The sequence below is a fragment of the Mobula hypostoma genome, chromosome 2, assembly GCF_963921235.1.
Source record: "Mobula hypostoma chromosome 2, sMobHyp1.1, whole genome shotgun sequence".
Classification (NCBI taxonomy): Eukaryota; Metazoa; Chordata; class Chondrichthyes; order Myliobatiformes; family Myliobatidae; genus Mobula; species Mobula hypostoma.
This window is the reverse complement of record NC_086098.1, coordinates 158,997,184-159,024,239: the sequence shown is the minus strand read 5'-3', so window position 1 is coordinate 159,024,239 and position 27,056 is coordinate 158,997,184. Positions and strand designations below refer to the sequence as shown.

Below are 27,056 nucleotides of genomic sequence, written 5' to 3'. Positions count from 1 at the left end.
AACATTCAGAACAAGGTTTATAAAAATTATACAAATGTTTTGACTGTAGGGAGAATCATAGTAAAGTCCATTTTCATCTAAACCACGCTTTGCAAAGTCATGGTTGATGCCTGCCATTTACCTGCTTCCTTACCAGAACCTCCTGCTTGCACTGCTGAGCTCTCCTTCAAAGCGGAACTCCTCCTACTTTCTGGCATTACTTTTATTTGTTTGAACATCTGGGGGAGGTGGGGGGGGGGAGATTCCTAGACAGAGTTTCAGTTTTAACATTTTCATTCTAATTCCCATGGACACTGAACAAGAAAACCTATACTCAGTGGCCACTTTATTAGATACACCTGTACACTGCTTGTTAATGCAAATATCCAATCAGCCAATCATGTATCAGGAACTCAAAACATAAAAGCACGCAGACATGGTCAAGAGGTTCAGCTGTTCTTCAGACCAAACATCAGAATGGGGAAGAAAAGTGATCTAAGTGGCTTTGACCATGGAATGATAGCTGGGGTTAGAAAGGCTGGTTTGAATATCTCAGAAACTGTTGTTCTCCTGGGATTTTCACACACATCAGTCTCTAGAGTTTACAGAGAATGGTGTGAAAAACAAAAAACGTACAGTGAGCGGCAGTTGTGTGGGCAAAAATACCTTTTGAATGAGACAGGTTAGAGAAGAATGGCCAGACTGGTTCAAGCTGACAGAAAGTCAGACTGGAAATTCCTACAAAAGGCAGTGGATTCAGCCCAGTATATCATAGGTAACGCCCTTCCAACCTTTGAACACATCTACATGAAACACTGTCGTAGGAAAACAGCACCCACCATCAGAGATCTCCACCACGCATGCCATCCTCTTTTCTTGCTGCTACCATCGGGAAGATGGTACAAGAACCTCAGGACTTACACTGCCAGGTTCAAGAACAGTTACAACCCAACAACTATCAGGCTCTTGAACAAAGGGGATAACTACACTCACGCCCATCCATTGATGTGTTCCCACAACCAACGATCTCACTCTAAGGTCTCTATCTCATTATCTATTGTTATTTATTGCTATTTATTTATATTTGCATTTGGACAGCTTGTTGATCTTTCATTGATCCCATTATAGTTACTATTCTGTAGATCTGCTGAGTATGCCCACAGGGAAATTAATCTCAGGGTTGTATACGGTGACATATATGTACCTTGATGATAAAATTTACTTTGAACTTTGACAGTAACTCAAATAACTATGTGTTACAACAGTGTTTCAATATTCATTGGGAATGAAGGGGTTAACATATGAGGAGCCTTTGGCAGCTTTGGGCCTGTACTCACTGGAATTTAGAAGAATGCGTGGGGATCTCATTGAAACCTACTGAATGTTGAAAAGACTAGATAGGGTGGATGTGGAGTAGATATTTCCTATGGCGGGGGGTATCCAGAACTAGAAGGCACAGTCTCAAATTGAGGGGCAGCCCTTTAGAACAGAGGGAAGGAGGAATTTTTTTAGCCAGCGAGTGGTGAATCTGTGGAATGCTCTGCCACAGACTGCAATGGAGGCCAAGTCTATGAGCATATTTAGGCAGAAGTTGATCGTTTCCTGATCAGTCAGGCCATCAAAGGATACGGTGAGAAGGCAGGTGTCTGGGGTTGAGTGGGATCCGGGATCAGACATGACGGAATGGCAGAGCAGACTCGTTGGGCTGAACAGCCTAATTCTGCTCCTATGTCTTATGATCTTAAGAGCATCTCTGAATCCACAAAATGTCGAACCTTGAAGTGGATGGGCTACTGCAGCAGAAGGTACCTAATAAAGTAGCCACTGAGTGTATGGTGTAAGTGTAGTAGTTAAAAACTCTAAGGGCAAAGCAAAGAAAAACTTGTGCAGTCAGAAACAGAGGTGAGAACAGAGAGAAGAACTTACATGGGACAGGGGTCATCAAGTTTGGTTTCCCAAGTGAAGGGCCATATTTTATGGTTATTTCACGCATCTTTTCCATGTCGCCACTCTCTTCAGCCTCCAAAAACTCCTTCTGAGCACTTAGCTTTACCACATCGGGGAAAAAGTCACGTTGGATAATTTTTTCCAAATTCTGTTGGAAGTGCAACAATCAGACCTGTATTATACAGTAACTCACATTACATCTTAAAACCTAGCAAAAAGTGTATCATGGTGCTTTACAGACATTTAATAACCACAAACACTGAGCCATATAAAGGACTTGTTAGGGCAGCTAATGAATCCTGATCACAGCTAATAGTTAGGAAAGCTGCAAGGGAGGGAAGAGGGTTCAAGAGCAGAGCAGCTTTGCAGAGAATACAAGAGAGTTGGCTAAATAATTAAAGTCAAGGATGTAAGATGTCTAGAAGTGGAAGAACACGCCTCTATGTCACTGGTTACTCTTCCTGAGAAGTTTACTGTTAGGGGAAGTCTATCTGTAGGGAGGGATTTTACATGAAAGATGGCAGCTTCAAAATTAAGATACTGGGGTCTATATAGGCCAGGAAGCACTTGAGTAATTGGTGGACAAAAGCAGGTCCACATCAGGGCATGGTTTTACATGACTTCATCTCTACTGACGAGTAGAACAACTAAGGCTGGTCAGGAGAGAGGTAGTTAGTCCAATACAGAGGTACAGGTGGTGCAGAAGCCAAAAGACCCACATCTCAAGATGAAGCAGCAGCTTCTTTCTCACTGTCATCAGTTTCTTGATCCAACCTGAAAAACCCTGGCACTACCTCTGACAATATTACTTTTTCTTATCATCTTGCAATAATGTCATTATGTTCATTTTGTTGTTTGTTTTTGCATACAAGTTATGTGTAATTTATGTTAATTGAAGTTTATGTGCATTATGTTTTTAATGTACTGTGCTGCTGCTACAAAGAGAGAATTTTCATGGCATTTATATGCTGCACATTTATACTTGACACAATGAACTTGAATTTGGATGAGAATTTCAGGAGCGGATGAAGTAATATTGTATTTGAAGTCGATGGAAATAAGAGATAGCACATCCACAAAGTATGAAACAAAACTTGGGTTCAAATAAGTATTCCCATATCACTTTTCCCAAATACAGTAAGTGGTATTGGTAATGTTACATAAAAATTTATCTTTGCAATTTTTGAAGCAGTTGGAACCATAAAAACTCTATTCCATTTCCCATCATTTATTTTTGCCTGTGGTGATGAGTCACGTAAAAAATGAATCAAATCCTGCTTCATTATATATAAAAAGGTTACCTCACGGGATTGTTCAGGCTCAGCATGTTTTTGTTCAGCAATCCCCAAAAGCCAAGCTATTAGTAGAACTATTTTCAGGCAGAGCCGCCCTCTCCCTTTACCATTGTATTAATTTGCTGTATTATACCCATTTGCCGTGCCCATTACAGGATATTGATGGTGAATGGGAAATAGGAAGTATACGAGAGGAGCAACTTGGGCTAACTTCTCCCTACATATGAACAAAAAGTGAACTGGTCTACATGTTCATGGCATCAGCGACTATTTCATGACGGCCATATGACCATTCGACATAGGAGCAGAATTAGGCCATTCAGCCCAGAGTCGGCTCTACCATTCAGTCAAGGCTAATTTACTATCATCCACCTCAAACCCATTCTCTTGCTTTCTCCCCGTAACCTCTGACACTCTTACTAATCAAGAACCTATCAACCTCCACTTTAAATATACCCAATGATTTGGCCCCCACAGCTGGCTGTGGTAATGAAATCCACAGATTCACCAACCCTCTGGCTAAAGAAATTCCTCAACTCTGTTTTAAAGCCTTCCATTCTGAGGCTGTGCCCTCTGGTCCTAGACTCCCCTGATATAGGAAATGTGCTCACCACTTCCACCCTCTCCATCTAGGGATGGCTAACTTGTGGCGCATGCAGCAAAAGTGGCACATTGGATGATTAGAAGTGGCGCACTGCACCCCAGTGATAATAATAAAAAAGTAAGCCTACTCATGCAAAAAATATTAACCAAAAACCGATTTGTAGAAAAAAAAATCATAACAGGAATTCAAGTAGCTTAGAGCTAGAAATGGGTTTTACTGAAAATAAATCTAAAACTTAGCAACTATTTTTAGCGATTTTATTATTTTGTGCACATCTTTTAGCGAATGTTATCTTCTTTCAAATTAATCTGTTTTTAATTTTTTTAAAATGTTCAATGAGTCAAACGAGGAAAGAAGGACTTTGTTCTGCAGTCGTTCCATTACTGTTCAATACACGTTTGATACTTGTTTGATCCTGAGGCGCCAGGCGTCTGCACCAGCGGTGCGTCGCAGGTTTTTGCCAGTCAGTTTACAATTGACACTCATGCACTATGGAGTTGTGCTTTGTTCATCCTTTGTTAATATTTGCAGGTTTGTACTTTTTCGAAAATTAAGCCTTGATTTTACATTCAGTTACCCATCACAGTGCAAAAGAAAATGAGCAAAAGAAAAGCAGAAAGTGATGTAAGCATGAATTCAATGAACAGTGGGAAAATGAGTTCTTATCTATTGCGGGTCTATCAGGAAAACCGTTGTGCATTATTTGTGAAAACACTTTCTCACATAATAGAAGACATGATCTTAAGAGACACTATAAAACACAACATCAGACTGAAATAGAAGGAAAACTGAAGCTAGTGCTTGGGTCTGAGTTACAGAAAGAATATGTGATTAAGAAAAAGGAAGAAATCAAAAGACGACAAAATATATTTGTTAAGTCTCACTAAGGTAGGTAATGTTTATTTTGTTTTTATATTAAAGCAGTATATCATGTAAAAATGCTAAATATGTCTATATTAACATACTTTTACAGGAATTGAAAGGGGGTACAAGAGTTGTATGGCGCATCTGAACTCATGCGTGAAAAAATTGACGCATGGAATGTAAAAGGTTGGCCACTCCTGATCTAAGCCTTTCAATATTCGATGTATTTCAATGAGATACCCCTCATTCTTCTAAACTCCAGTGATTACAGGCAAAGAGCCATCAAATGCTCCTCATACATTAACCTTTTCATTCCCAAGATCATTCTCATGAACCTCCTCTGGACCCTCTCCAATGCCAGAAAGAAGCTGGTTAGGCAGTGACCTGGTCCATTACAACGGCAGAAGTTGATGATAAGAGGCATGCCACAGTCACCCGTCACCGATAAACAATATGTCATCCCAAAGGAGGGAGAAGAGCACACTAACACTATACCAATCCAGATAGCCACCTGTGTGTGGCTGCCTTGGGAAACAATGAAGAGCCCATGCTGAGGCTCTTCCTTTACTCACTTTCTAAGGAGGCTGTGTCCTTCTATGCTACTCAGCTAGATCCAAAACGTCCTCTCTGCTGGACTGCCACACCAAGCTGCACAAGCTCCAAAAAAAAGGCCCTTAGATCGCAAAGCCATTGAACAACGGTCAGTTCGGAATGCTTAGAACTGTGGAGAGGAGGAAGGGAACTGGGATTCTCCTCCCTCCCTCTCCCGCCAAGCTGTATATTAGCAGTGATAATTTCCTTCATTACTCTGAGTATCAGGAGTAACATGAACTGCTCATAAACTGGCTGCCTTCTAGCCAACAAGTGCAGTAGAACCTTATTTAGGATATACCCAAGCAGGTTGCACCCAATGCATAGCAAACTCTCGTTGGGCAAAATTGCCAAATTCTGCTCCTATGACTTATGGTCTAAATAGAGGAAGGCTATCATGTAATGTGGCTTTAAAATAAAACTGAGAATGCATAAATTATGAGATACACAGATGTTCGATGGCAAGTAAGTAAAATGGAACCAGAAATTTTATGGTTCTTATTTTTCCAGCGAACATCTGCTCCTGAAGGTGAATACTTTCATCCAGAAAGCCACTGAGCACTGCTTGGCTCAGAATGTACTTAGAATCCTAATGAAATTAAAGTGAGTCCAAGTGGCACTGCTTCCAGACAAAACAGTTAATAATTTATGCCTCTTTTTGAAGCAGTTAGGAAAGTTGTCAAGCCGCTTGGCTGGAAACCATTAACGCATCATTGAAACGTCAATGAGTCTGAAACTAAGTCAATACTGCTCTTTCACAGCAGGCCAGGCAGCATCTCTAGGAAGAGGTACAGTCGATGTTTCAGGCCGAGACCCTTCATCAGGACGAAGGGTCTCGGCCCGAAACGTCGACTGTACCTCTTCCTAGAGATGCTGCCTGGCCTGCTGCGTTAACCAGCAAATTTGAGGTGTGTTGCTTGAATTTCTAGCATCTGCAGAATTCCTCGTGTTTACTGCTCTTTCACCTTCTAAATGATAATCACCTGGCACCTTCACCATCAAACTCCTCCATCGCTATTTGTAATGGACTATAAATGATAAAGTGGAGGAAATAATAATGTCACCTCCTTGAGCTTCTTTAGTTGTGGGGATGAAAATTATCCAGTGTCTACTGCAACTGGATCGTGACCAGGTGAACCTTTGATGTGTACAGGGCAATCTTTGAAAAAAAGACATGGAAATGGGGTTGTGGGGAAAAGGCTCCTATTAGGCATTGGTTCTGAGACACGAAGCAAGGAGCAGCTGCAATCCTAGTAGGCAGGGAAAAGGGTGAAAGCAGACAAAACACATTAGTCAGTCAAAATGCAACGATAGAGAGACAAGCAAGTTCCTGTGGATACTCCACCAAATTAGTTTTACATGCAGCAGCCTGTTTGCTACTGAGGAAGACATGATGATGTGCTTCTATCTGACCTGCTTGAAACAAAGTGCAGTTGTTGTCATCATTAGGTCAATATCAAATCACTTAAATGGGGTATCTGAAGATTTATTGGTACCATGGTTGCCAATAGTCCAGAGCAACAAGCACATAATGATATCACAGCATCTATAGTGCGAAATGAACAGTGGACATTTTGGACTGAAGGCAACGTCTAAGGAGAGAAATGAGTAGTCGATGTTACCCCGAGACTTTAAACAAGATCCTCCAGCATTTTGTGTGCGTTGTTCCAGATTTCCAGCTTCTAAAGGCTCGTGTTGCCAATCGTCCGACATGGCTTCATGATTTTTTTCATTAAGTGTTAAAGTTATTGGCAAGGCTATAATTTATTATTCTCCCCCCCCCCCCCCCGAACAGCACCAGAACCAAGCAGACCATTCAGAATCAACCAGTCAGTGGGTGTGGAGTCACAACTAGGCAGGTTAGGCAAAGATAACAGATGTACAAATAAAAACAAGATGGCGCCAGCGACTAAAGCAACATCCTGCAAACAGTTCACGAAACTACTACTACTTCTCCTTCTTCTTTTAAACATACTTCTACTAGTAATCTTTCTGTGACTGGAGTCTGTAATTTCCATATTGATAATGTGTTTTTGGGCCAACTAAACTATCTGGCGCTTTTACTGTCTGTGAGAGAATTCAGCGTGTTGAGAATGAAGTTGAGGACAGAGTGTATGGTTGAATGGCAGTGTGCGAACCCATGATCGGCTCCACCTTGCTGATCTTGCCAACTAAAGCATCGAGTAAGATTGAAATCAACGAGGATGAGAGCGTAAGACGAGTGGGTGTTCAGCACTGCCTGCCTGTGTATGACCAGTCTCCCTCTTGCTCGCTGTTGCTGGAGGAAGGTGCTGGAGTCTTGGGTCTTGAGCAAAGTTTGATCAGCACGGTTTGAGGATTGGATTTGTTTTTAGAGGACTCGGCGTTTCATATCATATGTATTTCTGGTTACTCATTTCTTTTATTGCTATTTTGCGTGACTCTGATCGTGGTGGACTGGCTCTTTTTTTGCACATTGGGTGTTTGATGTTTTTTGAATGGAAAGGCAGTTGCGAAGGAAGGGGATGGACTCTGTGGTTTAGAAACAGTTTGCAATGGAGAGAGAAGACAGTCGCTTTGATGTTCTCAATACTGGAGGGAAGTTCTGCTCATCCTAAAAGTCAGACAGAAGAGAAATCAGGAGCGGCAAAGTAAAACTGGAAGCCAACAGATTCAGATTGCATCCAGTTTACAGTGTGGAAACTTGCACTGCTTTCAGATGGTGTTGTCGAGGATGAGAGGCAACAAGGGGGAGAGGGGAAGAGTGAGAAATAGGCATGGTGTCAAATGCTAATCCACAGAGGAACAGAGGAAGCACAGTGTGGTTAAATTACTAGTCTAGTAACGGCAGATCAGTGCTGAGTGTATAAATATGTTAGGGCATTTAGAGGTCAAGGAGTAGGAAGTGTTGGGCCTCCACATGAGTATTAAGGTGGGTAAGTCCCCAGGGCCTGATGGGATTTACCCCAGGTTATTGAAGGAGGCAAGAGACAAGATTGCTGGGGTCTTGACCAGTATCTTCATGTCCTCCCTAGTCATAAGCAAGGTCCTGGAGGACTGGTGAGTGGCTAATGTCATAGCTCTATACAAGAAGGAAACAAGAGAAAATTCTGGAAGCTACAGACCAGTGAGTCTCATGACAGTGCAGAGAAGTTGCTGGAGAAGATCTTAGGGATAGAATATAGAAATACAGAAAACCTACAGCACAATACAGGCCCTTCAGCCCACCAAGTTATGCCGAACATGTCCCTACCTCAGAAATTACTAGGCTTACCTATAGCTCTCAATTTTTCTAAGCTCCATGTACCTATCCAAAATCTCTCAAAAGACCGTTGCCGGCAGCCCATTCCACGCACTCACCACTCTCTGAGTAAAAAACTTACCCCTGACATCTCCACACTATCCACAACACCTCCAACCTTTGTGTCATCAGCAAACTTACTAACCCATCCCTCCACTTCCTCATCCACGTCATTTATAAAGATCTTTGCCTTCTGTGGGCAACCCAGTTCTGGATCCACAAAGCAATGTCCCCTTGGATCCCATGCCTCCTTACTTTCTCAATAAGCCTTGCATGGGGTACCTTATCAAATGCCTTTCTGAAATCCATATACACTAGGTCCACTGCTCTTCCTTCATCAATATGTTTAGTCACATCCTCAAAAAATTCAATCTGGCTCATAAGGCACGACCTGCCCTTGACAAAGCCAGTATATGAGCATTTGGAAACCCAGGGCCTAATTAAGAAGAACCAGCATGGCTTTGTGCAGGGCATGCAGTGCCTTACCAACTTGATTGAGTTTTTTGATAAGGTGACGAGAGAGATTGATGACAGTAGGGCAGTAGATGTTGTCTACATGGACTTGAGTAAAGTGTTTAACAAAGTCCCTCAGGGGAGGCTAATCCAGAAGATTAAGATGCATGGGGTGCGTGGGAAATTGGCTGTTTGGATTCAGAACTGGCTTGTGCATAGAAGACAGATGGTAGTGGTGAAGGGATTTATTCAAACTGGAGGTCTGTAATTAGTGGAGTTCCGCAGGGATCTGTACTGGGACGTCCTCTGTTTGTGATGTATATAAATGACCTGGATGAAAATATAGATGGGTGGGTTAGTAAATTTGCAGATGATACCAAGATTGGTGAAGTTGTGGATAGTGTAACAGGCTGGCAAAAAATACAGCGTGCTATAGATCAGTTGCAGATACAGTATGGGCTGAGAAATGGCAGATGGAGTTTAACCCACGTAAATGTGAGGTGTTGAACCACTGTCCTTAACAGTGTTGCTGAGCAGAGAGATCTTGGGATACAAGTTCATATCTCCCTGAAAGTGGCTACACTTAAGGCAGCTTACAGAATGCCCAATCAAGAGAAAATGCTGCAAACCCAAGTAAAACACACAAAATGCTGGAGGAAGTCAGCAGGCCAAGCAGCATCTATGAAAAAGAGTATAGTTGATGTTTCAGGCCAAGACCCTTCATCAGGACTGAAACGTTGACCATACTCTTTTTCAGAGATGCTGCCTGGCCTGCTGAGTTCCTCCAGCATTTTGTTATGGAATGCTTGCTTTTATTAGTTGAGACATTGAGTTCAAAAGTCAAGAGGTTATGCTGCAACTTTATAAAACTCTGGTTAGGCCACATCTGGAGTATTGTGTACAGTTCTGGTTGCCCCACTATAGGAAGCATGTTGAGGCTTTGGAGAGGATGCAGAAGAGGTTTACCAGGATGCTGTCTGGTTTAGAGGGCATGTGCTATCACAAGAGGTTAGATAAACTTGGGTTTTCTTTTCTGGAGCGGCGGAGGCTGTGGGGAGATCTGATAGAAGTTTACAAGATTATGAGAAGCATAGATAGAGTGGACAGAGAGTATCTGTTTCCCAGGGCTGAAATGTCTAATACCAGAGTGTACGCATTGAAGGTGAGAGGGGGTAGGTTCAAGGAGGGACGAGAGGGGTAAGTTTTTAAATCAGTGAGTCGTGAATGGATGGAATGTGCTGCCTGGGGTGGTGGTAGAGGAAAATACATTACAGGCTTTTAAGAGACTTTTGGATAGGTACATGGATGTAAGGAAAACGGAGGGATATGGACATGGTGTAGGTAGAAGGGATTAGTGTTTGGGTGATTTTGATTTGCCTTTTAGCTGGTTTGGGACAACATTGTGGGCCGAATGGCCTGTTCCTGTGATGTACTATGGACATCATAGAATAACAAACCAGAAACACCAACTGAAATGCACTTTGACAGCTCTGGGATTTAAGTAAAGTTATTGTCAAATTAAAGTTACTGTGCAAGTTAATAGGGCATATGGTGTGCTGGCCTCCATTAGCCAAGGGACTGTGTTCAAGAGCCACGAGGCTAGGTTCCAACCGCTTAGACACCACGTGTTCAATTCTGGTCATCTCATTACAGGAAGCATGTAGAAACTTCAACGAGGTTGCAAAGAAGATTTTCCAGGATGCTGCCTCGATTATCAATCCAGGACTTCTCTCTTTGGAGCTGAGGAAGAGGAAAGGTGACTTGATAGAGGTGTACAAAATGATAAGAAGCATACATCGACTGGATAGCCAGAGAGATTTTCCCAGGGTGGAAATGGCTAATACCAGCGGGTCAAATTTTAAGGTGATTGGAGGAAAGTATAGAGGGGATGTCACAGTTAACTTTTTTTTATACACAGAGTGGTGAGTGCATGAAAAGCCCTGTCAGGGATGGTGGCAGAGGCAGATAGATTAGGGACATTTAAGAAACTCTTAGATGGGCACAGGGATGACAGAAAAATGGAGGGCTATGTCAGAGGAAAGGGCTCGATTTACCAAGATGAAAATCTGCAGATGCTATAAATCCAAGCAACGCAAACAAAATGCTGGAGGAAGTCAGCAAACCAGATAGTATCTATGGAACAGGCTAAACAGTCAACGTTTTGGGCCGAGGCCCTTCATCAGGTAGTTTAAAAGGTCAACACAACATAAGCCAAACTGTCTATATATAATGTCCTATGTTAATACATTTTAAATGAATTATAAAGAACCTTATTAAGAACTACCACAAAACTAACAGACTGTCAAGCATAGACCATCTAATCCACTAATAGCCTTCAAATTCTGGCCATCTTGAACTGGACTGGCTGAACTGCCACTCCAAACCTGCAGTAATATTGTTGACTGTTAATTCTCCTCAGTCATGACCACACAGTTGTTAATTAAATGCTACACTAAACCAGAAAGATTATGAAATCAGACAGACCACCCAAAAATCACCCTAAACAATGTTGATATCACCTTATTGACCTTAAAAGTCCTCAAACAACTGAGGAGTGGCATATTAATTCAAGAACTTCATATGAAGTCACACAATGGTCTAAGTCATACCTACAGATCAGATTCAAGTCTATATGGCCGACTCCTCCATCACAATCCTCACAGTCATCCTGCCTCACCAAAAGGTCAATATGCCTGAAACCTTCATCACAATCCTCACAGATACCCTGTCCCACCAACAAGTCAAAATCCCTCATTCCTCCATCATAATCCTCACAGATATCCTGTCTCACCAACAAGTCCATACGGCTGACTCCTCCATCACAATCCTCACAGATATACTGTCCCACCAACAAGTCCATATGCCCAACTCCTCACAGATATCCTGTCTAACCAACAGGTCAGTATGCCTGACATCTCAATCACGATCCTCTCAGCAACCCTGACCCACCAACAAGGATAACCTAACCCTTGTGGCAATACAGTGAACAGCCCACTGCTCTTCACACTGCTAATGTACAACTCTACTGCTCTTCACACTGCGAACATACAACCATACAGCTCTTCACACTCCGAACGTACAACCGTTCTGCTCTTCACACTGCTGATGTACAACTATACTGCTCTTCACACTGATGTACAACTGTACTGCTGTTCACACTGCTAATGTACAACTGTACTGTAAACACTAACAGACAACTGTATTGATCTTCACTGAGCTACTCTTCACACAGACAACTGTACTGCTCTTCACACTGCTGACGTACAACCGTACTGCTCTTCACACTGCTAACATACAACTGTACTGTTCTTCACAGTGCTAACACACAACTGTAGCACTTCACAGTGCTAATAGACAACCATACTGTTCTTCAGTGATAACGTATAACGGTACTGCTCTTCACACTGCTAACATACAGCCGTACTACTCTTTGCAGAGCTAAAATACAACTGTACTGTTCTTCACCGGGCTAAAAAACTACTGCTCTTCAGACAGCTGACGAACAACTGTACTGCTCTTCACACTGTTGATGTACAACTGTACTGCTCTTCACACATACAACTGTACTGTTCTTTACATTAATGTACAGCTGTACCGCTCTTCACACTGCCAACGTACAACTGTACTGCTCTTCACACTGCCAACAGATAACTGTACTGCTCTTCAGTGCTAACGTACAACTGTATCACTCTTCACAGTGCTAACAAACTACTGCTCTTTACACTGCTGACGTACAACTGTACTGCTCTTCACACTGCTAACATACAACCATACTGTTCTTCACAGCGCTAACACACAACGGTAGCATTTCACAGTACCAACAGATAACTCTACTGCTCTTCGCACTAACCCACAACTGTACTGCTCTTCACACTGCTGACGTACAAGCATACTGCTCTTCACAGTCCTAACGTGCAATTTTAACATGCTTCACAGTCCTAAGAGAGAACCGTACTGTTCTTCACCCTGCCAACAGTCAACCATACTGCTCTTCACAGTGCTAACAACTGTACTTCTCTTCACAGACAACTGTACTGTTCTTCACACTGCTAACGTACAACCATACTGCTCTTCACACTGACGTACAACTGTACTGCTCTTTACAGTACTCAGACAACTGTATTGCTCTTCATAGTCCTGACGTACAACTCTACTTCTCTTCATAGTGCTGATGCACAACTATACTGCTCTTCACACTGACATACAACTGTACTGCTGTTTACACTGCTAACAGACAACTGTACAGCTCTTCACTGTGCTACTCTTCACACTGCTGACGTACAACCATACTGCTCTTCACACTGCTGACATACAACCGTACTGCTCTTCACACCGCTGACATACAACGGTACTGCTCTTCACACTTACAACCGTACTGCTCTTTACAGCGCTAATGTACAACTGTACTGCAATTCACAGCGCTAACGTACAACTGTACTGCAATTCACAGTGATAACATACAACCATACCGCTCTTCATGGTGGTAACAGACAACTGTATTGCTCTTTGCAGTGCCAACGGATAACTGTACGGCTCTTCACAGTGCTAACGTGGATTCATGGATTCTTGATTACCTAACTGGCAGACCACAGTACGTGTACTTGCAACAGTGTGTGTCCGACAGAGTGATCAGCAGCACTGGGGCTCCACAGGGGACTGTCTTGTCTCCCTTTCTCTTCACCATTTACACCTCGGACTTCAACTACTGCACAGAGTCTTGTCATCTTCAGAAGTTTTCTGATGACTCTGCCATAGTTGGATGCATCAGCAAGGGAGATGAGGCTGAGTACAGGGCTACGGTAGGAAACTTTGTCACATGGTGTGAGCAGAATTATTTGCAGCTGGTGGTAAACCTGAGGAGAGCTAAGGTACTGTGACCCCTGTTTCCATCCAGGGGGTCGGTGTGGACATGGTGGAGGATTACAAATACCTGGGGATATGAATTGACAATAAACTGGACTGGTCAAAGAATACTGAAGCTGTCTACAAGAAGGGTCAGAGCCGTCTCTATTTCCTGAGGAGACTGAGGTCCTTTAACATCTGCCGGACGATGCTGAGGACGTTCTACGAGTCGGTGGTGACCAGTGCTATCATGTTTGCTGTTGTGTGCTGGGGCAGCAGGCTGATAGTAGCAGACACCAACAGAATCAACAAACTCATTCGTAAGGCCAGTGATGTTGTGGGGATGGAACTGGACTCTCTCACGGTGGTGTCTGAAAAGAGGATGCTGTCCAAGTTGCATGCCATCTTGGACAATGTCTCCCATCCACTACATAATGTACTGGTTGGGCACAGGAGTACATTCAGCCAGAGACTCATTCCACCGAGATGCAGCACAGAGCGTCATAGGAAGTCATTCCTGCCTGTGACCATCAAACTTTACAACTCCTCCCTTGGAGGGTCAGACACCCTGAGCCAATAGGCTGGTCCTAGACTTATTTCCTGGCATAATTTACATATTACTATTTAATTATTTATGGTTTTATTACTATTTATTATTTATGGTGCAACTGTAATGAAAACCAATTTCCCCCGGGATCAATAAAGTATCACTATGACTATGACTATAACGTACAGCCCTACTGCTGCTCACACTGCTGACATACAACTGTACTGTTCTTCACACTGCTAACAGACAACTGTACTGCTCTTCACACTGGTAACATATAAATGTACTGTTCTTCACACTGCTAAAGTACAATCGTAATGTTCTATGCAGTGCTAACGTACAACTGTTCACAGTGCCAACAGACAACCGTACTGCTCTTCTAACAGACAACCGTACTGCTTTTCACATTGCTAACATACAACTGTACTGCTCTTCACACTGCTAACGTACAACTGTACTGCTCATTACAGACAACCGTACTGCTCTTCACACTGCTAATGTACAACGGTACTGCTCTTCACAGTGCTGACATAGAACTGTACTGCTCTTCACACTGCTCACGTCCAACCGTACTGCTCTTCACAGCGCTAACGTACAACCGTACTGCTCTTCAGAGCACTAACGTACAATCGTAACTGCTCTTCACAGTGCTAACGTACAACTGTACTGCTCTTCACACTGCTGCCAAACAACTGTACTGCTCTTCACACTGATGTACAACCATACTGCTCTTCACACTGCTCATGTCCAACTGTACTGCTCTTCACAGTGCTAACGTACAACAGTACTGCTCTTCAGAGCCCTAATATATAACCGAATTGCTCTTCACACTGCCAACACACAACCATACTGCTCTTCACCGTACCAGCAGACAACTATAACTGCTCTTCACAGTGCTAACGTACAACTGTGCTGCTGTTCACACTGCTAATGTACAACTGTACTGCCCTTCACAGTGCTGACATACAACAGTACTGCTCGTCACACTGCCAACGGACAACCTTACTGCTCCTCATATTGCCAATGGACAACTGTACTAATCTTCACAGAGCTAACAGACAACTGTACTGCTTTTCACAGTGCCAACATACAACAGTACTGCTCTCCACCCTGCTAACGTACAACTGTACTGCTGTTCACACTGCTAACGTACAGCTGTACTGCTCTTCAGTGCTAACGTAAAACTGTACTGCTCTTCACAGAGACAACTGTACTGCTTTTCACACTACTACCGGACAACCCTACTGCTCTTCGCAGCTCTAACGTACAACCATTCTGCTCTTCACACTGCCAGTATCGTTGTACGTTAGCGCTCTGAAGAGCAGTACGGTTGTACGTTAGTGCTGTGAAGAGCAGTATGTTTGGACGTCAGCAGTGTGAAGAGCAGTACCGTTGCTTGTGTGATGAGCAGCACAGTTGTATGTTAGCACTGTGAACAGCAGTACAGTTTACGTTAGCACTGAACAGCACTACAGTTGTACGTTAGCACTGTGAAGAGCAGTATAGTTGTTTGTGTGATGAGCAGCACAGTTGTTCGTTAGTACTGTGAACAGCAGTGCAGTTTATGTTAGCACTGAACAGCAGTACAGTTGTACATCAGCACTGTGAAGAGCAGGAGGGTTGTACACACTACCAACGGACAACCTTACTGCTCCTCACATTGCCAATGGACAAATGTACTGCTCTTCACAGTGCTAACATACAACTGTACTGCTCTTCACATTGACGTCCAACCATACTGTTCTTCACAGTGCTAACAGACAACTATTCTGCTCTTCACATTCAGGTCCAACCCTACTGCTCTTCACAGTGCTAACAGACAACCGTACTGCTCTTCACACTACCGACATACAACCGTACTGCTCTTCACACTACTGATGTACAACCATACTGCTCTTCACACTGCTGACGTACAACCGTACTGCTCTTCACACTGCCAACAGACAACCATACTGCTGTTCAGTGCTAACATAAACTGCACTGCTGTTCACAGTGCTAACGTACAACTGTGCTGCTCATCACACAAACAACGGTACTGCTCTTCACACTGCTCACGTCCAAACATACTGCTCTTCACAGCACTAACGTACAACCATACTGCTCTTTAGAGCACTAACGTACAACGATACTGCACTTCAGAGCGTTAATGTACAACAGTACTGCTCGTCACACTGCCAACGGACAACCTTACTGCTCCTCACATTGCCAATGGACAAATGTACTGCTCTTCACAGTGCTAACATACAACTGTCCTGCTCTTCACATTGACATCCAACCGTACTGCTCTTCACAGTGCTAACATACAACTGTCCTGCTCTTCACATTGACATCCAACTGTACTGCTCTTCACAGCGCTAACGTGCAACCGTACTGCTCTTCAGAGCGCTAATGTACAATCAAAATGCTCTTCACACTGCCAACACACAACCGCACTGCTCTTCACCGTGCCAGCAGACAACCATAACTGTTCTTCACAGTGCTAGCATACAATTGTACTGCTGTGTACACTGCTAACGTACAACTGTGCTGCTGTTCACACTGCTCTTCACACAGACAACTGCACTGCTCTTCACAGACGACCGCACTGCTCTTCACACAGACAACTGTACTGCTATTCACACAGACAACTGCACTGCTCTTCACAGCTCTAACATACAACCGTTCTGCTCTTCATACTTCCAACAGACAACCGTACTGCTCTTCACACGGCTAACGTCCAACCGTACTACTCTTCACACTAACGTCCAACTGCACTGCTCTTCACACTGCTAATGTCCAACTGCACTGCTCTTCACACTAACGCCCAACCGTACTACTCTTCACACTAACAGACAACCGTACTGTTTTTCACACTGCCAACATTCAACCGCACTACTCTTCACACTGCTAACGTCCACTGCACTGCTCTTCACACTGCTAATGTTCAACCGTACTACTCTTCACACTAACAGACAACCATACTTCCCCCCCTGCCCCTTTTGTCGCGAGAATGCAGAGGAAGCTAGTGGACTTCTTCTGGGGAAACAGGAAGCACTGGGTCTCTGCAGCGGTTCTGAGTCTCCCAGAAGGAAAGAGCGGACAGTCGCTGGTGTGTGTACGCACACGACTGGCGGCTCTCCGCCTCAGGACTCTGCAAAGATTCCTGTGCGCCGAGCACCCTCCTAGGTGGCACGTGTTGGCGACTTTCTTCCTCCGGAGGGGCTGCTGCCTTCACGAAGATATGCAGCTACCACCGGCGGGCGTCAGCCGTGCTGCTTTGCAGAGGCTGCCCGGCTTCTATCAGGACCTACTGAGAGTCTGGAACATGGTTGCCTCAGGCCGGGAATCCCCTCCTCCGGCAGAGGGCGGGGTCCTGGCCGACCCTTGCCCTACCTCAACGGATGTCGGTGCGGCTCAGGTGTGTGGATCGACTCAAGCTGAGCTGCTCGTCGGGCCCCGGCCCCGCAGCCTTACCCGAGAGACGAATCCACACAACTTGAGCCATCTTTCATCGACACCCACAATCCCATTCAGGGATGCAGGTAGAAGGTACCTTTATGGGCTGCTGCTCCACACCCTCCACTTCCTAGCATTTGTCCACCGTCCCGACACGCCATGGCGGTCGGTCTTTCCACCTGGAGGTGAGGGGGGTCCCCAACGGAAGTCCCTTTACAAGGGAGTCCTTCCAATGCACCTTGGGGATCTTGGCTGGAGGGTGCTGCATAAAGCGGTGCCCTGCAATAAGTTCTTTAGTTTGTACACAGATCTCCCAGCCGCGTGTCACTTCTGCGGGCTGGAGGAGACCGTGTACCATATGTACATGGAGTGTATGAGGCTGCAGCCCCTTTTCGCGTATTTGCGTGGGCTGCTTCTCGCCTTCTGGTTGCATTTCAGTCCCACCCTATTCATATATGGTCATCCAGTAAGGAGGGGGGCACAGAGGGATGAGGATGTCCTTGTCAACTTGCTCCTGGGGCTGGCGAAAATTGCCATCCGTGGCTCCTGGAAAAGGGTGGCAGGAGGTTCTCCCTGGGCGGACTGCCTGGCTATGTTTAGGGGGTATGTTCGTGCCCGGGTGAACATTGAAAAGGAATACGCACAGTCCACGGCGACCGTAGAGGTGTTCTGGGACTGTTGGGCTCCGCGGGGTGTAAATGCCATCATTGATGAGGATGGCAATATATTGGTTTAACATGTATTGTCTGTTTGTAGTGCAGTAAATATGTTAGTCACTGGTTTTGTAAATATTGTATAGCACCGACATTTGTAATAAAGAATTTTGTTAAAAAAAAACCATACTGCTTTTCACACTGCTAACGTCCAACCGTACTACTCTTCACACTAACAGACAACCATACTACTCTTCACACTAACAGACAACCGTACTGCTCTTCACACTGCTAACAGACAACCGTACTGCTCTACACACTGCTGACGTACAATCGTACTGCTCTACACACTGCTGACGTACAATCGTACTACTCTTCACACTACTGACGTACAAACATACTGCTCTTCACAGTGCTGATGTACTGCTCTTCATACTGCTGACGTACAATCGTACTGCTCTGCACAGTGCTGACATACAACCTTACAGCTCTTCACATGGACAACTGTAAACACAAAATAATCTGGAGATGCTGTTGTCAAAGGAACACTCACAATGCGCTGGAGGAACTCAGCAGGTCAGTCAGCATCAGTTGAAAAGATTAGTCGACGTTTCGGGCTGAAACCCTTCGTCAGGACTGAAGGAAGAACCTTGGGGAGGGTTTGAAGAACGCTGGTAGTTGAAAAAAACAGTAATTTGAAAGACAAAGGGGTGGGAGAGGGGAAGCAGGGAGGTGATCTCACGGATCTCCCACCCGGCACTTATCCCTGTAAGCGTAAGTGTACACCTGTCCCTACTCCTCCTCTCTTGCCACCATTCAGCGCCCTAAACAGTCCTTCCAGGTGAGGCAACACTTCACTTGCAAATCTGTTGGGGTCATCTATTGCATCCGGTGCTCCCGGTGCAGCCTCCTCTACATCGGTGAGACCCGACGCAGATTGGGGGACCGCTTCGTCGAGCACCTCCACTCCGTCCGCCACAACAGACAGGATCTCCCGGTAGCCACCCATTTCAACTCTGCTTCCCATTCCCATTCAGATATGTCCATACATGGCCTCCTCTACTGCCATGATGAGGCTAAACTCATGTTGGAGGAGCAACACCTTATATACCGTCTAGGTAGTCTCCAGCCCCTTGGTATGAACATAGAATTCTCCAACTTCCGGTAATTTCCTCCCCCTCCCTTCCTCTATCCCTATTTCACATCACCTCCCTCATAGTTCCGCCTCCTTCTACTACTGCGCATTGTTCTCCTGCCAATCACCTCCCTGCTTCCCCTCCCCCACCCCTTTGTCTTTCAAATTACTGTTTTTTTCAACTACCAGCATTCTTCAAACCCTCCCCAAAGTTCTTCCTTCAGTCCTGACGAAGGGCTTCGGCCCGAAATGTCGACTAATCTTTTCAACTGATGCTGACTGACCTGCTGAGTTCCTCCAGCGCATTGTGAGTGTACACAGACAACTGTACTGCTCTCTGCACTGCCAACGTACAAGCGTACTGCTCTTCGCAGTGCTGATGTATAATGGTACTGCTCTTCACACTGCTCACGTCCAACTGTACTGCTCTTCACAGAGCTTACAACCATACTGCTCTTCAGAGCACTAACGTACAATCGCATTGCTCTTCAGAGTGTTGATATACAACCGTACTGCTCTTCACGCTGCCAACACACAACCGTACTGCTCTTCACCGTGCCAGCAGACAACCGTAACTGCTCTTCACAGTGCTAACGTCCAACCGTACTGCTCTTCACACCGCTGACGTACAATTGTACTGCTCTTCACACTGCTCACGTCCAACCGTACTGCTCTCCACAGCGCTAACGTCCAACCGACATGCTCTTCACACTGCCAAAACACAACCGTACTGCTCTTCACCGTGCCAGCAGACAACCATAACTGCTCTTCACAGTGCTAACATACAACTGTAGTGCTGTTCACACTGTTCTTCACACAAACAACTGTACTGCTAACGTACGACCGTACTGCTCTTCAGAATGCTGACGTACAACTGTATTGCTCTTCACAGTGCTGACGTACAACAGTACTGCTCGTGACGCTACCAGCAGACCTTACTGCTCCTCACATTGCCAATGGACAACTGTACTGCTCTTCAGTGCTAACAGACAACTGTATTGCTCTTCACATTGACGTACAACTGTACTGCTCTTCACAGCGCTAACGTCCAACCGTACTGCTCTTCACAGCACTTATGTACAACCGTACTGCTCTTCACAGCACTAACGTACAACCAAAATGCTCTTCACACTGCCAACACACAACCGTACTGCTCTTCACCGTGCCAGCAGGCAACCATAACTGCTCTTCACAATGCTAAAGTACAACTGTACTGCTGCTCACACTAACGTACAACTGTGCTGCTGTTCACACTGCTCTTCACACAGACAACTGTACTGCTTTCTGCACTGCCGACGCACAACCCTACTGCTCTCTGCACTGTCGACGTACAACCATACTGCTCTTCACACTGCCGACGTACAACCGTACTGCTCTTCACACTGACGTACAACTGTACTGACCTTCACAGTGCTGACGTACAACTCTACTGCTCTGCACACTGCTAACAGACAACTGTACTGCTCTTCACAGTGCTAACAGGCAACTGTACTGCCAAATCCAGTTCTAATCACATCATTATGTTTGCTGGTGACACAACAATGGTTGGCCTCATCAGCATCAGCAAAAATGATGCAGCAGTGTGGAGGGAGGTGGGAGGAGGCAGTACAGCTTGTGGACTGGTGTAAACACAACAACCTGAGTGGAGAAGAAACGAGATGATTGTGGACCTCAGGGAGGTTCTGGCTGACCACTCCCTACTGCACATCAACAGCCTCTCTGTGGAGTCAGGAGCACCAAATTTCTTGGCGTGCACATTACTGATGATCTCACTTGGTCCCTCAACACCATCTCTTTATTTAAGAAAGCACAGCAACGCCTCTACTTCACGAGGAGACTGGTGCAAGTACGGCTCCCCTCCCTATTCTCACAACCTACCATAAGACCATAACAAATAGTAGCAGAATTAGACCACCTAGCCCATCGAGTCTGCTCCACCATTCAATCATGGCTGATCCTTCTTTTCTTCTCTCCTCCTCAACCCCAATTACCGGCCTTCTCCCCGTAATCCTTGATGTCATGTCAAATCAAGAACCTATCAACCTTTGCTTTGAATACACCCAATAACTTGGCATCCACAACTGCACGTGGCTTGAAAATTCCACAAATTCACCACCCTTTGGCGACCAGAACAGCATCGGGTGTCCTGACCAGCTGCATCAACAATTGGTATGGGAATTACAATGCATCAGACTGCAAGATGCTGCAACGGATAGTGAGGAGTGCTGAAAATATCTTTCTTCCCAACCCCAGCCCCCCCCCCCAAAATTCAGGACAGCTATCAGAAGCACTGCATACGCAGTTCCACCAGCATTGACAAAACCCCTCCCATCCTTCCCACAATCTTCATGACCTTCTGCCGTCAGACACAAGGTACAGCAGCATTGGTACCAGAAATGTCAGACTGGGTAACAATTTCTTCCCACAAGCTCTTAGAATTCTTACCCCCAACACAGATGTAAGCCCTGTCTGAATGTCCTACCACCACCACCACTCCCCCACTATCCAACTCACAGACACATTCTCATCCTGCAAGGGTCATTTCTCATCTTTTATTGCTGTTGTTTCACGCATTTATACAACTGTTTGTTTTTTATATAGTGCCAGTAACATTACATTATCTTGTATAAAGATGCACCTCACACTTTCAGTCTTCAGGCCATGCCACTCAGGGCCTGGTGTTGATGTTATTTTGTGTGTTTGACTATATGTGCTAAATTGTAACTATACATGCTGTGTTTGGCACCTTGACCCCAGAAGGATTCTATTTCATTCACCTGTATACGTGAGGATGGTTGAGTGAAAATAAACTACAACTTGAACCTGAACCTTATTTTCAGAACCCACTAAATCACATCCCATCATGTCAAACATGACGAAGAGAACAATCTGATCACCAGCTATTGCCTCCCTCAAATGAGGATTTAGTGTCTCTCCAAGTTGGATAACACATGATTGAAACACTGAAAATTGCAAGGGCATAAAATGTAATGGGCGATGTTCAGATTATAAAATATTTTGCCCCCTTTATTTGCCCCCATACATTGAAACAGAGGGAAATACTAGTGTGAAATCAAAGCAGCAAGGATCGCGCCAGGCAGCCCACAGCTGTGGCGCCCACACAGCTTGCCCACGACTCACTAACCCTAATCCATGTGTCTTTGGACTGTGGGAAGAAACTGAAGCAGCCGGAGGAAACCCACAGAGTCACAGGGAGAAGGTACAGGCAGCGGTGGGGATCAGACCCTGATCTTACAGCCGATGCTGAGAAGTATTGTGCTAACCGCTACATTGCATGCCACCCACATCTATAGCCTGGCGCTCAACATCTGTCAGTGATAATAAACCCAGTCCTGATTCTGATGTGGCTTACTCTGTCTGAACTCACCAAGGTCTGAACGGCATAGCTGGCAAATTCAGTTTATGACAGATCATGAGGGGTAAGTGCTTTTGACCTTTTCCTCACTAATCTACCATGGAAGGTGCATCACAGAGTCAAAAAGCAGGGAAACAGGCCCTTCATCCCACTGAGTCCACATCAACCATCAGTACCCATGCATACTAATCCCAGTTTACTCTTCCCACATAGCACTGCACTCCCCTACAGTAGGGAGTCATTTACAGTTGTCCATTCATTTTACCAGTACCCATCTTCAACACATGGGATAAAACTGAACCACTGGAGGAAACCCACACATTTTCAGGAATAATGTGCAGGCTGCACCTGGACAGTATCAAACCCAGCTTGCCGGACGAGTGAGGAAGCCGTTCTATCGGCTGTGTTGAGTCTATGGCAGCACGAGTCCTTACTGAGGAAGGCTCCTCGTCACACTGAGGGCTATTCCATATATGGTGTGACGCTAGTGCATTGAATGGGAGAAACTCTGAATAGATCCAGTAGCTGAACATTGAACCACAACAGTAGAAATGGACATCACCGCGTTCTGCAACTTCATCACCTAATTTTTTTCTATCATTAAAATAAAAACTAGTTCAATGAAGTGCAGAAAGGGCATCAAAGGAACAGCACAAGTTGCCAGGCTACTAAAACAGTCACAAACATCCACTAAGCCATCAGAAACAGCCAGAGCCAAGCAGTCCCTCAACTGACATATTAAGTCAAACCCTGGAGGTCCTGCCAGCCAGATCACAATTACAGGAAAGATACTGGCATTGATCAAAGATTGGCTGACTGGCAGGAGGCAAAGTGTCAGAGCAAATGGGGCCTTTTCTGGTTGGCTTCTGGTGTCTCGTGATGTTCTGCAGGGGTCTGTGTTCGGACCACTTCTTTCACTTTATAGGTCAATGATTTGGATGACAGAAGTGATGACTTTGTGGCCAAATTTGCAGGTAATACAAAGATAGGTGGACAGGCAGGTAGTCTACAGAAGGAAAATGGACAAGCAAGTGGCAGATGGCATACAAGTGTAGGGAAGTGTATGGTCATGCACTTTGGTAGAAAGAATAAAGGCATAGACTATTTTCTAAACTGGGAGAAGTTTCAAAAATCAGAGGTGCAAAGGGACTTGGGAGTCCTTGTGCAGGATTCCCCAAAGGTTAACTTGCAGGCTGAGATGGTGGTTAGGAAGGCAAATGCAATGTTAGCATTCATTTCGAGGGGACTAGAATATAACAGCAAGGATGTAATGCTGTGGCTTTATATGGCACTGGTCAGATCACACTTGGAGTATTGGGAGCAGTTTTGGGCTCATCATCTAAGAAAACATGAGCTGGCATTGGAGAAGGTCCAGAAGAGGTTCACGAGAATGATTCTGGAAATGAAAGGTTAACTTATGAGGAGCATTTGATGGCTCTAGGCCTGTACTTGCTGGAGTTTAGAAGAATGAGGGGGAATCTTATTGTAACCTATTGAATATTGAAAGGCCTAGATAGAATGGACGTGGAGAGGGTATTTCCTATAGTGGGTCAATCGAGGACCAGAGGGAACAGCCTCAAAATAGAGGGATGTCCATTTAGAACAAAGATGAGCGGGAATTTATTTAGCAGGAAGGTAGTACATCTGTAGAATTCATTACCACAGACGGCTGTGGATGCCAAGTCATTGAGTATATTTAAAGTGGAAGATGACAGGGTTTTGATTAGTCAGGGTATTGAAGGTTATGGGGAGAAGGCAGGAGAATGTGATTGAAAGGGATAAATCAGTCGTGTTGGAATGGCAGAGCAGATGCGATGGACCGAATGGGTTAATTCTGCTCCGAAATCTTATGATCTAAACAGTAACAAATGGTCAGTTAAACAGCTAACAGGCATAGCTCCAAAAGTGTTCCCATTTAACTAAGTGGTATTGGGGATAAAAGTGCAGAAGACTGAAGTATTCTTAGTCAGGAGTAGCAAGTGGATGGCCCACCTCAGCTTCCCCCGAGATCCCAACCATCAGAGAAGTCATTATTCAACCAATACAGACACAAAAACTGTAGATATTAGAATCTGAAGCAACACGGAAGATGCAAGAGGAACTCAGCGGGTCAGGCTGCATCTATGGAAGGAAATGGATAGTAGGCATTTCAGGTCAAGACCAGGTGAAGTGTCTGGATACTGCCTGATCCACTGAGTGTCTGCAACATTTTGTGTTGATTCAGCCAAAAGGGCTGACTCAAGAATCAGTCAAGTGTTCTGGATTAGGGAGAGGTTATAGGACCAGTGACACCCTGGCTGAATGAGGGAGGGCTACCTGAGAGGATGAAGAGGTGGGGGAAAGGGAGTGGTGGGGAAGAAGAATGGGAAAAGGGAGAGGAGTGGGAGGAATTGGGGAGAGGGAAGAGGGGAGGGGTGGGAGGGAGGCCAAGGCCCATTGATGTGATGGCGGGTCACGATAGATATTCTGGGCCGGGACAGGACGCAGTCAGGAGGCCGGGTCAGTCGTAGGGGCAGGGGACACCGGAAATCTGCAACGGATCTGGCTTGTGACTTTTATCCCCTACCCCAATGTACGACTCCTCGTCCAGGATCCGTTTCTTGCCCCGGCCACAAAGCTTCTCCGGGCTCTCAGCGCTGATACAAGCTAATGCCCGACTCTCGTTGCCATTGCCACCGTTCGGTCCCTTTTCCTCGGTCCCCATCGCAGCGCCGATGTCGGTAGTCACTGCGGCTGCGCGGCCCCTCGGAAGGAGTCTTCCAGTATCCCAGCAGTCCCCTCGGCCCGAGTCAGCGGGTGCGAAGGGAAGCGGTCTGGACCGGTAGAGGGTGTAGATTATCGGCGGGGCTTCTATTACAGAGAGCGACCGACAACAGCAAGGGGTATCTACCGATTGGCGAAATTCTCAGCTCGATCCTCTTCTGTCCTTTCTAGTCAGTGGAAGACTGTTCTGGGATCGGTGAGCTCAGAGTTGTTACCTCGGTCGGGTCAAGAGTTTATTGTCATTAAGCCGAAAAACTGGCTTTCAGCAGCATCATAACCACGTCACTAGAGACGACACACGATATAAATTAGGCGTTTATTATACAAGACGGTGGAAGAGGGGGAAAAAAGCTGTGTGAAAATAACGACACGAAAGACTGCAAATGCCGAAAATCTGGATGAGCACACGCAAAATGCTGGCAGGATTCAGCAGGTGAAGAATGAAGAGCCTCGGCCCGAAACGTCGACTACTCATTTCTATAGATGCTGCCTGACCCGCTGAATTCCTACATCATTTTGTGTGTGTTGTTCGAAAACAAAATCGTAGTGCAAAATCAAAACACAGTCAATCCATCGTAGACATGATCCATGGTGTTCCATTGCTAGGTAGGGTTGGGATTGTGTAGGTCCAAGAACCTGATGGCTGTAAGAATGTAGTTGTCCCTGAACATAGTGTCATGGGACTTTTGTACCTCTTGCTTAATGGTAGCTGCAAGAAGAGGATATGAACGGGATGGAGAGGATCCTTTATGATAGATGCTGCCTTCTTGAGGCAGCACCTCCTGTAGATGCTGAAGCAATGAAAACACACAAACAATTACTGAAACTTCTGTCATTAATAACCACTATGGATTGAGAACATGATCTTTCCATGAGTAAAATCTTTATTAAGTGTGTGACCTAACTTTGTTGTACTATCTACAGTTGAACTTGATGAACTAGGGAGAAATTGATGAATTTAGCGCTTTGAGTGTGCTCCAATTTTCAGTGATCTACCTCAGTTCCACTTTAGTGCACTATTCGTGGAATTCACTGATTTATTTTTTTTAAATATATGAATATGCTAATTATGACACAGAAAAAAACATTTGAGGTGCCAGCTCCCAACAGATCACTCACTAGTCCCATACCCACCAATTCTATGATAGTTTTTGCCACTTAGCTACATTGAGCAATAGTTAAATAGCCAGTTAACCAATTCATATACTTTTGGGATGCAGGAAGGAAATCCAGGGAGAACATACAAACTCAACACCTGCAATTAGGATCAACCTGTATCACTGGAACTGAGA

The 27,056-nt window shown here is 45.0% G+C and overlaps 1 protein-coding gene across 1 annotated transcript in view; it reads right to left on the bottom strand.

Annotated features, from left to right (window-relative positions):
• The window catches only part of ess2 (ess-2 splicing factor homolog), a 75,222-nt gene extending 49,493 nt beyond the window's left edge, over positions 1-25,729 (bottom strand). The window contains exons 1-2 of the mRNA XM_063073592.1: positions 25,568-25,729; positions 1,906-2,074 (exon numbers count right to left, since the gene is read on the bottom strand). Coding sequence (XP_062929662.1) covers positions 1,906-2,074; positions 25,568-25,705 — 307 coding nt within the window. The 5' untranslated portion in view covers positions 25,706-25,729. The remainder of the gene's footprint in view (positions 1-1,905; positions 2,075-25,567) is intronic.
• Between the last annotated feature and the right edge of the window lie 1,327 nt (positions 25,730-27,056).